Source organism: Setaria viridis, chromosome 4, assembly GCF_005286985.2.
Source record: "Setaria viridis chromosome 4, Setaria_viridis_v4.0, whole genome shotgun sequence".
Taxonomy (NCBI): Eukaryota; Viridiplantae; Streptophyta; class Magnoliopsida; order Poales; family Poaceae; genus Setaria; species Setaria viridis.
Window position 1 is genome coordinate 26,968,656 of NC_048266.2, and position 12,266 is coordinate 26,980,921.

A 12,266-nucleotide genomic window follows, 5' to 3' on the forward strand; every position below is an offset into this window, starting at 1 on the left:
CATCCATTCTTGGTGAAGATATCTAAAGAGACAATCTCCAACGCTTTCCTTGTTGAACAGTTAGTTTCTCTTGATTCCTCACGCTACAATAGAGACTAAAATTGCAACCAATATACTCCTAAAAAGAACTATTTTTTCTAAAAACCAAATCATTACGCGTACACCAAATAACTCACATAAGAGATGAGATCCCCACGAAAATCAGTAATCTTTCTTTCTTTCTTATGCCCGTTAACTAGTTTCGAAGGATATAAGATACTGATTTAGGTGGAGTTAACCCAGTAGCTATATGAACAATCTTCCAAATAGTCTTACCATGCTAATAGTCAAAAAAGAGATGTTTGATTGTTTCATTACAATTGCAAAAACAACATTTTTGACTCCCAGACCATCTTTGCTTTGCTAAATTGTCTTTTGTTAAAATCACACCTTGCTGGAGAGGAAAATCTTTATTTTTAGCCAAATCTTCAGCTTCCATATGAATTTATTGATGAGGGGTTTGATTTAAAAGATATTGATACATAGATCGTACTGTAAAATAGCCGTGACTATGTAGGTCCTAGGTAAAAATATCCCTCCCATTAGAAAGCCAATAAATAGCAATTTTAGCTACTAGGTTATGCCAAGCTACTAGTTTATCCCCAATTAATGCTCTTCAAAAAGAGATTTTTAACGTCATTTGATTTATCACGTTTTCCACTATTTCAAGGGGATTATGGACAATATTATACAATCCAGAAAATTTCTCTTTCAAAGGTTTAGAGCCCACCCAAATGTCCTCCCAAAATCTGGTTTGTGACCCATCTTTTATCTTGAAGGTCCCACATCCAAGAAAATCTTCCTGACCTTCAATAGACCTTTCAAAAAATGTGAGTATCCTGGTTTGATTTGAACGTGAGACAAACACTTTGAACCTAGATATTTATTCCTAAGTAAGGTCTGCTAGTTGCCGTCTTCGTTAAGTAATTGAACCAACCATTTGTTGTCCAGAGATTTGTTATTCCCAAACCGCCTTGATCTTTAGGACGACACAAGATATCCCATTTGGCTAGGCGGTATTTTTGTTTATCATTATTACCTTGCCCGAAGAATCTGGATCGATAAAAGTCCAGTCTTTTAAGTACACCTTCAGGGATTTCAAAGAAGGACATCATGAAATAAAGTCAGCCATCCGCCATAAGATAAATGTTTGGCTTTCTGAGTACTTAGTTTGTTCTTAAATCTTTCCTCGATTACACTCCAATCTGCATTATAGAGTTTATGGTGGTGCATCGGAATACCTAAGTACCTGGAAGGGTATGGCCCTAGGGCACAACCAAACAAATCAGTATATTCTTGATCATATTGTTTAGCCTCTCCATAAAAGATATGACTCTTATGGAAGTTAATTTTTAGTCCTGATAATTGTTCAAAGACACAGAGTAATAGCTTCATATTTTTAGCTTGCTCCAAATCATGATCCATAAACAAAATTATATCATCTGCATATTGTAAAATAGACAATCCATCTTCCACAAGGTGAGGTATCACCTCATTAATTTGCCCATCCTCCTTTGCCCTCTTGATTAAAATAGAGAGCATATCTGCCACAATGTTAAAAAGGATAGGCGACATGGGGTTTCCTTGTCTGAGGCTTTTTTTTGTTTGGAAGTAGTGTCCAATGTCATCATTAATTTTGATGCTCACACTTCCTCCTATATGTCATCATTAATTTTGATGCTCACACTTCCTCCTGTAATAAATTTTCAATCCATGTACGCCACTACTGGCAAAACCCCTTCATTTTCAATCTATGTACGCCACTATTGGCAAAACCCCTTCATTCGGAGTGTTTGTTGTAGAAACGACCATTTTACCTTATTATAGGCCTTTGCAAAGTCAATTTTGAGAATCACGCCATTAAGTTTTTTGGTGTGGAGTTCATGAATAGTTTCGTGTAATATCACTACTCCTTCCATAATGTTCCGACCTGGCATGAATGCTGTTTGGGAAGGTCGAACCACTTTGCTAGCAACTCCCATGAGTCTATTTGTAGCAACCTTTGTGAATATTTTAAAGCTCGCATTGAGTAGACAAATTGGTCTGTATTGTTGTTTTTTATTTGCCTCTTTTATTTTAGGTATAAGAGTAATTACTCCAAAATTGAGGCTATACAAAGGAAGAAGTTGTTCATAAAAATCCATGAATAGCGCCATAAGACCTGGTTTTATAATATCCCAAAACACTTTGTAAAACTCTGCTGGAAATCCATTTGGACCAGGGGGTTTATTATGCTCCATTTCGAAAACTGCTTCTTTTACCTCTTTCTCTATGAATGGTGCAACGAGGAAATTATTTTCCTCCTCTGTCACCTGAGGTATGTTATGATTATGGTTTTCCACCATGCTAAAATTATTATCCTCTGGTGGTCCAAACAACCCCTTGTAATAGTTTGTGATATATGCTTTTAATTCAGCATCACCCACTATTACTCCATCCTCTTGTTCTAATTTGAAGATGCATTGTTTTCTATTTTTACCTTTAGCAACCAAATGGAAATATTGGGTGTTATCATCACCTTCCAAGAGGTCTTTAGTTTTAGCTCGCTTGTAGCACTTAATTTCCTCTTCCCTCAAAAGGTGAACTAATGGTTCATTTAGGTAATGTTTGAGATTCATCTCCTGATCGGAGAGTACATTAGTTTCTGCCTTTTTATCTAGTTCATCAATCATTGAGACTAGTTTTTGCTTCTCTTTTTTATTGTGGCCTGCTGTATTTTTTCCCATCCTCTAAGAAATTGTTGGAGGGTCCTTATTTTATTGTACTATTTTTCCACAGCAGTGGTACCTCTAGTTTCCATTTGCCATTTATTAGCAACTAAATCATAAAAATTTTCTCTTATCAACCAAACTCATTCAAATTTAAATAGAGGTTGTTGTCTATTATGAGAAGAAGCACTTGTGTTTAATAATAAAGGTGTATGGTCTGAATTACTTCTATCTTTAGCATGTACAGTGGAAATTTTTGCTCCCACTCTGTACTAGCCAAGACTCTATCTAATTTCTCAAAGGTTGGGTCATCCTGCTGCTCGCCTAGATAAATTGTCGACCCGACATTTCTATTTCTCTTAGTTCTAGAGACTCAATGACCATATTAAATAAATCTGGTCATTTTGCTTCAAAGTTATCCTTGTTCTTATCTGCAGGACAATGCAAATATTGAAATCCGCACCAATTATATAGGGTAGTGTTTCTTTACTACAAGTATATGTGGAGCTCTGTTAAAAAATTTTCCTTGTCATGTTGTTGTGCAGGTCCATATACTGCAAACAATGACCGTTTGAAGCCATCATTTCTATCACGGAGGGTGAACTTAACATAGAAATCCCCCTCGTCAATGGCTCCAATATCATATACCGCAAGGTCAATACCAAGGAGAATCCTCCGGGAATGACCATGTGGCGTCATGCAGCGCCAAATATATTCCTTGCCACCACATAGTTTTTTAGTCCCATCTGAGAAGATCCCGATCCGTCTCCATGAGAGCAATAAAATCAATTGGCTCTTCCTTTACCATATCTTCTAAGTAACCGTGCTTAGCCAAGTCCCCAAGTATCCAAGAATAGTGACATCACGATAAGATTTTTTGTCTGCTTCATATGACTATAGTGAAAAGCTTGCAAAGATGACCGAGCTCTCACATAGTACCAATGGCCGAAAAAATTAGGGTTTGTGAATATTTGGAAAACGACTTTACATATAAAGCGCATGCAATTTTTCTCGAGACCTTGTATGGTTGATCTTAGACTAACATCGATAATATGATTCATACTTTCTTTCTATATATCTATTTTTTTTGAATCACATAGTACAGACACATACGCTCATAAACATACACGCACACTCAGCCCCTACAAATACACACGCAACCCTTATGAGAGCACATTCGAAAGATTGAGCTGACAGAACACACACGCAACACTGACGCCTTGCTATCGATAGGCATGTCGCTTATCACTGAAAGAATAGCGCTTGTTAAATCTTAGAATAAATCCACAAAAATATCCCGGGTAGACAGGTTCCACTACAAGCAACCTTACCAGCTATGCTATGCTCAATTCATTTTATATCTATCTATCTGCCTTTTTTCCTATCAGCAACTCGTCGGCGTCCAACAGCTCCTCAGCAGCTCGTCCACATGCAGCAAGATCGCCTTCGTGCCGCGGCTCGTCGTCGGCTCGTCGGCGGCTCGTCCAAGTGCTGCAGGCGCAACACCTCCAAGGTATCCACACGTGTAGGGAGGAAGCGTCGCAAGCCGGACTGCTAGGTCCCCGAGTTGCAACAGGCGAGGGCGTGGGAGGCGCAGCAGATGTGTTTCGCAAAAGGGTGTCAACCCTAGGGCGCCCCCACCCCTCTATTTATAGAGGTTCCTAACGGGCCTCTAGGTCCGAGGCCCATTAGAACTTCTAAATCTAATCCAACTCGGATCACATCCGAATTGGGCTTCCAGCCCCTTAAGTGTGCGACCCTATGGGTTCGGATACGTATAGTCATGGCCCGAGTACTCCTACTCGACCCAATAGTCGGTAGCAGCCTCTAGCAAGATGTGCCAACTCCTATACGCACACGAAGATCATATCAGACGAACCATCACAATATTATATACATGCTATTCCCTTTGCCTCACAATATTTGGTCTAGTTTCAAGCTGACCGCTTTTTCTCGATCCTATGATTCGGAATCCCTTTGTAGGTTAACTCTTAACTATACGTAGCATGGCCATGCATTTTCGGATCCGATCACTCGAGGGGCCCAGAGATATCACTCTCAATCAGAGAGGGGCAAATCTCATCTTGATTGACCATGTCTCATAGCATGCTTCTTGACAAACCCGAAAGCTACCTTTATAACTACCCTGTTACGGCGTAGCGTTTGATAGCCACTAAGTAGGTCGATCCACATCTTGAATGCATGCGACAATCTCAGGTCTAAGGACAAAGCGTATATGTTGTTTAAAGAGAGAACTACTTCTCGTGTTGGGTCAGTCCTAGCACATGTCTCCACATGTGCCCACATTATTAGTTCAACATCTCCATGTCCATGACTTGTGAAACATAGTCATCAACTAATACATGTGCTAGTCTAATATTCATGTGTGTCCTCACATGAACTCCGACTAGGGACAACTTTAGAATCACCATACAAGTAAAGAGTTTCATACACAATTCACATAATTGCAAATCAATTCAAGTAGCCTTTAATGGATATTCAAGGAACACAATATAAATCATGGATACAAATATAATATCATCATCTCTATGATTGCCTCTAGGGCATACCTCCAACAGTCTCCCACTTGCACTAGAGTCAATCTAGAAGGTACCTAATACCCATAGCTCTTACATGTGCATCATGCTTAGCCTGCGGGAGTGGTTTTGTCAACGGATCAGAAATGTTCAGATCCGTGTGTATTTTGCATATCTTGATCTAACCCCGGTTAACGAAGTCTCGAATGAGATGAAATCGCCGCATTATGTGTTTGTTATTCTGGTGGTTCCTTGGCTCCTTTGCTTGCGCAATTGCCCCATTGTTATCACAGTAGAGATTCAATGGGCTGGACGCATTCAGGAACACACCAAGCTCAATGAGGAAATTCCTTATCCAAACACCCTCCTTCGCGGCTTCCGAAGCTGTGATGTATTCGGCTTCTGTCGTAGAATTGGCCACCGTCTCCTGCTTGGAACTCTTCCAACTAACAGCACCACCATTTAGCGTGAACACAAATCCTGATTGTGATTTTGAATCATCTCTGTCGGTTTGGAAACTAGCATCGGTGTAACCTGTTACAACAAGCTCCTCCTCACCTCCATAGACGAGGAACATATCTTTAGTCCTTCTCAAGTACTTAAGAATGTTTTTCACCGCTGTCTAGTGACTCTCACCTGGATCAGACTGGTGTCTGCTTGTCATACTTAGCGCATATGAAACATCTGGGCGAGTACTTATCGTTGCATACATGATAGATCCAATAGCCGAGGAATATGGCACTCTACTCATGCGATCCCGCTCATCAGCAGTCGAAGGACATTGAGTCTTGCTGAGATGTATGCCATGTGACATAGGCAAGAACCCTTTCTTTGCCTCTTCCATGCTGAACCGCTTCAACACTTTGTCAATGTAAGTATCTTGGCTTAAACCTATAAGTCTTCTCGATCTATCTCTATAGATCTTAATGCCCAGAATATATGCCGCTTCCCCTAAGTCCTTCATCGAAAAACTATTTTTCAGTGACGTCTTTATGGACTCAAGCATAGGAATGTTATTTCCAATCAGTAATATGTCATCCACATATAAGATTAGAAATACTACAGAGCTCCCACTAACCTTCTTGTAAACACAAAACTCTTCTTCGTTTTTGGTGAAGTCAAACCCTTTGACCACTTCATCAAAACGAATGTTCCAACTCCTAGATGCTTGCTTCAATCCATAAATGGATCTTTGAAGCTTGCATACCTTTCCAGCATTTTTCGGATCGACAAAACCCTCAGGCTGTATCATATACACGTCCTCAGCTAGGTTTCCATTCAGGAAAGCTGTCTTGACATCCATCTGCCATATCTCATAATCGAAATATGCAGCTATAGCTAGAATAATCCGAATGGACTTAAGCATCACTAAGGGCGAGAAAGTCTCGTCGTAGTCAACTCCTTGAACTTGTCGAAAACCTTTTGCGACAAGTCGTGCTTTATAGATGTGAACATTTCCATCCATGTCCTTTTTCTTCTTATAGATCCACTTGCACTCTATAGCTTTAACACCATCAGGCGGGTCAACCAAGTTTCAAACTTGATTGTCTCCCATGGACTCTATTTCGGATTGCATGGCACTCTGCCATTTTTCGGAGTCTGGGTCCATCATTGCTTCTGCATATGTCGCAGGCTCATCATTGTCCAACAATAATATTTCCCGCATTTCGCGGAGCCTTGCCGACCTTCGTGGTTGTGGCGGTGCTTCTCTTGCCATGGGTATCTCAACTTGTTCTGCTACGTTAGCATCACTCATTGATTCTTGCCCGATCGGCTCATCTTGAACTTCTTCAAGATGCACAGTCTTTCCACTCTTTTCTCCTTTGAGAAACTCTTTCTCTAGGAAAACCCCGTTCCGAGCGACAAACACTTTGCCCTCTGATTGGTTGTAGAAATAATATCCCAAAGTTTCCTTTGGATATCCCACGAAAATGCACTTATCCAACTTGGGTGTGATCTTGTCCGACTGAAGTCGCTTGACAAACACTTCACATCCCTAAATATTTAGAAAAGACAAACGAGGAACCTTTCCAGTCCATCAGAATGAAGCTTCTTCATGCGCTTTTCACTTATATGACCCAAATGACAATGCCACAAGTAGGTAGAACTCAAATCATTAGGCCGAGGCCTTTTAGCACTTACGTTACAGACAGGTGAACCATCAAGATTTAAAACAAATAATCCATTCACAATGGGTGCAAAAGCCATAAACATATCATTCTTAGAGATCACACAACCATTGTTTTCACTCGCAAATGAATAACCATCCTTCATCAAGCATGAAGGAGACAAAATGTTTCAACTTAAACTAGAAACGAAATAACAATTATTCAACTCCATAATAAATCCTGACGGGAGGTGGAGTTGCATCGTCCCGACGGTCAACGCAGCAACTCTGAAATCAACTTCTCCTCTTTCCACGCTTCTACTTCTTATCATTCCCTGCATCAAATTGCAAATATGAGCAACCGATCCAATATCAAATACCCAAGAATTAATAATTGTATCAGCGAGAAATATGTTGTCTATAACATTAATAACAAGCGTACCTGAGGTGGAAGTACTCTTACTTCCGCCATTCTTCAATGAAGCTAGGTACTGCTTGCAATTTCTCTTCCAGTGACCAAGTTCATGACAGTAAAAGCACTCTTTGTCTGGAGCAGGTCCAGGTCCAGCTTTAACCTTGGGCGCTGGGTTTGGCTTGGACGTTCCAGCCTTGCCCTTCTTCTTCAAAGAATTGCCCTTCTTCTTAAAGCTAGGCTTGTTCTGTATAGCCATCACATGGCTGCTACTAGCGCTTTTCTTGATGTCAGCCTCTGCTGTTTTAAGCATGCCACACAGCTCATTCAGACCCTTCTCCATCCCATGCATATGGTAGTTTGAGATGAAGTTCCCATAGCTAGGCGGAAGAGATGACAGAATGAAATCAGTGGCCAACTCTTGACCCAGTGGGAAGCCCAGCTTCTCCAACCGTTGAGTGTAACCAACCATCTTGATTACGTGTGGTCCTAATGCTGCGCCTTCTGCTAGCTTGCTCTCCACAAAGGCCTTAGACACATTGAACCTTTCAGTCCTGGCCTGTGTTTGGAACATGTCTCTAAGCGCCACGATCATATCGTGCGCCTGGTTTGTTTTGAACTGCATCTGCAGCTCGGGTTCCATGCAAGCAAGCATAAGGCAGCTTACTTCGAGGTTAGCATCACATGCTTTCTTGTAAGCATTCTTAGCAGCAGCAGGTGCATCATCAGCAGGTTCTTCTGGTAGTGGGTTGTCTAGAACATCTTTCTTTTTCTCAGCCCTGAGAACAATTCTCAGGTTACAGATCCAATCCGAGTAGTTTGTTCCATTCAACTTATCCTTCTCAAGGACCGAACGCAAAACAAACAGTTTAGTGATGCTAGGTGTCATTTAATCTACAACAAAAGTAATGCAAAATACACTAAGACAAACGTATCCATGATGGAGCAAATCACATTAAACTATTTTAACAGAATCTACTCCCACTAAAATCAATATCCATCTATTGATACTTAGTGATTTAGGATCTACAACTAACAAGTCTCCTGGTGAGCTTTAGCATCACCGCTAGCAAACAATGTAGATCAGTAAGCAACTTCTTGCTAATCATATCACATATGACTCCTGTTGTTGGGTGACATCTCTATGTCTGGGCACCCAACCTTTATGCCCCAAGGTCCTTAACTGTTAAGATAACCTTGTTAAGCAAACCAACCCTTAAGTGTGTAAGTGTCCGACACAAACCCGTCTAGTCAAGGAAAACTAGTGGCACCCTAATTTCATAGACCCACCACTAATTGTACAAGACATGGGACGGTGCAAGTTTTAGTTGGGAGGGCATACTAACTTAAACTTTGTGAGGGGTCGTTCTACTTCTAACATCACAGCATGCAGAAAGTAAAACATAAACAGAATAGCATTCACACAGTTGTGACACAGTATGGCCCATTTTCTTATGTTGATCTCCATCTCCACAGAACCTGTTCACCATGGTGATCTCCATCTCCATGTTCCATGTGCGCCATCCTCCTGCTGATGAGTCCTCCAAGAACTAGAACATGCTATTACGCCTAATAGCTAGTAAAAAACTAGTAATGAAGATTACATAGTTGCTTGGATCATCACAGATTGGTACGCAGACCATTAAATACATTAAAGTGACAACACATATGGCTCCTGCCGTGTTGCCATACGCATGACACGCAGGTCACGAATGAGTTATACACATGCATCACATACACAAAGGGGCCATACTGATCATAAGATACATACATCCTGCAAAACAGAGTTAAGTGTCCTAACGTTCCAAACTTCGGAGGCCCAAAACTCCATCTTCCAAGCCTAATTTGGGAAATATAATTTCGCCGAAAAGGGCAAAGTGGTTGAATTTCATGTGTAACTTTTTCTGTAGATCAATTTTCATATAAAATTCGCGCCGATCCAAGATCGTACCGAAAAGTTACGGCTGATTTACCGAAGCATACGCACACGGCAAAATTCCGACCCCGGTAGTAGATCCCATCTACTATTGCACATCTCATGCGCTTGGCGTATGAACCTGGATTTTGATTCGACCAATCACATTGATCTTCGCTCAATGCAACTGGAATTACATGTATCACTTAACTCCGATGGTGGAAACCTGACCGGTAGGAGTATGTCGTTACACTACCATTGCAGCAAGAACACGAAACCAGGACATAGATCAAACTGAAAACTCGCATATCTCCATATGCACACATCCCGAATCCAAAACTAAACAGCTACGGCTCTGATACCACTGTTGGGATACGAGGTAGGCTACACTAGCGCAAATCAAAATTTTCTACCGCGTAAACCAGGAAAACTGCCGTATAAGGATCACGGGATTACCACTCGACGCACTACTGGTGCGGAAGATGTAGATTCGCGTCGATGCAGCAAAGTCAATCAACGTAGTCGTACGTAGTCGATCACGTCGACGTCCAGCAGCTCCTCAGCAGCTCGTCCACGTGCAGCAAGATCGCCCTCGTGCCGCGGCTCGTCGTGGCTCGTCGGCGGCTCGTCCAAGTGCTGCAGGCGCAACACCTCCAAGGTATCCACACGTGCAGGGAGGAAGCGTCGCAAGCCGGACTGCTAGGTCCGCGAGTTGCAACAGGCGAGGGCGTGGGAGGCGCAGCAGATGTGTTTCGCAAAAGGGTGTCAACCCTAGGGCGCCCCCACCCCTCTATTTATAGAGGTTCCTAACGGGCCTCTGGGTCCGAGGCCCATTAGTACTTCTAAACCTAATCCAACTCGGATCACATCCGAATTGGGCTTCCAGCCCCTTAAGTGTGTGACCCTATGGGTTCGGATACGTATAGTCATGGCCCGAGTACTTCTACTCGGCCCAATAGTCGATAGCGGCCTCTAGCAAGACGTGTCAATTCCTATACGCACACGAAGATCATATCAGACGAACTATCACAACATTATATACATGCTATTCCCTTTGCCTCACGATATTTGGTCTAGCTTCAAGCTGACCGCACTTTCTCGATCCTATGATTCGGAATCCCTTTGTAGGTTAACTCTTAACCATACGTAGCATGGCCATGCATTTTCGGATCCGATCACTCGAGGGGTCCAGAGATATCACTCAATCAGAGAGGGGCAAATCCCATCTTGATTGACCATGTCTCATAGCATGCTTCTTGACAAACCCGAAAGGTACCTTTATAACTACCATGTTACGGCGTAGTATTTGATAGCCCCTAAGTAGGTCAATCCACATCTTGATCCACATCTTGAATACATGCGACAATCTCAGGTCTAAGGACAAAGCGTATATGTTGTTTAAAGAGAGAACTACTTCTCATGTTGGGTCAGTCCTAGCACATGTCTCCACATGTGCCCACATTATTAGTTCAACATCTTCATGTCCATGACTTGTGAAACATAGTCATCAACTAATACATGTGCTAGTCTAATATTCATGTGTGTCCTCACATGAACTCCGACTAGGGACAACATTAGAATAACCAGACAAGTAAAGAGTTTCACACACAATTCACATAATTGCAAATCAATTCAAGTAGCCTTTAATGGATGTTCAAGAAACACAATATAAATCATGGATACAAATGGAATATTATCATCTCTATGATTGCCTCTAGGGCATACCTCCAACACTACCTCTCATCAATCTTCTTTATTTCCAAGAAAGTTGGAGGGGAAATTAGGTTTATTTACTAGTTTAGCTAGGTTCAACCAGCTAAAAAAATCTTCCAGTTAAAATTTAGTTGGCTTGTTTTTGGATACATGACAGTTTATATTACCTAGCTATAATTTAGCTGGTTTGTCTCACCATTTTAATGTTTGCGTTGGTATTTATAAACTTTTTTAAATGATTATAAAGGCACATTTTCTTTTACAAGGAGAAATTTATTATGACGTGTTCAGCGCTAGTAGTTCCATGTTGAACGAACACACGAAGAAGGCAGTACAACCCAATACATGCCCGTACAATACATACTAGCTACGCCCTCAAGGCTAGCTGCTCTTCAACCATGCATGCATGCATGCATATGCGTGCACATAGCATGTCCACGTCGCTACTACTCTCTCTACCTCTCGCCCCGTCGCTCTACGGAGTCGTCGGAGCAGCCGACGACGGCGCGACGCCGCCGTGGTGTATCGGATCCGGCCCGCTGGGCACCTCTCTCTTGGAACCGCCGTCCTCGCCACCAGCGGCCTGCCCATTCGGCAGCGCAACACCGTCACGCCGCGTGAACGATGCCAGCCTCGGCCGGCGGCCGACGAACCCTCGCTGCTGCTCCCACTCCCAGTAGCGCACATTGCCGCTGTCACCACCTCCTCCATCGACACCGGCGACAGCAACATCACCTCTCCGCCCCATCCTCGCCGCTTCCGGCGTCCAAGCTAGGATCGCGCAAACCAAGAGCACAGCCGCCGCCACCGTCGCAATCCTCCTCGACGACGCCAT

General features: G+C 42.3%; 1 protein-coding gene across 1 annotated transcript; it reads right to left on the minus strand.

Moving 5' to 3' along the window:
- Positions 1-11,906: 11,906 nt before the first annotated feature.
- On the minus strand, positions 11,907-12,266 carry LOC117853570 (CLAVATA3/ESR (CLE)-related protein ESR1). Its single transcript, XM_034735890.1, has one exon. It carries the CDS (start codon positions 12,264-12,266, stop codon positions 11,907-11,909), a length of 360 nt encoding a protein of 119 aa, XP_034591781.1.

What these genes read in the sequence shown, in the direction of transcription:
- LOC117853570 (XM_034735890.1), bottom strand. Translation starts at nt 12,266, where the DNA reads ATGGCGTCGTCGAGGAGGATTGCGACGGTGGCGGCGGCTGTGCTCTTG.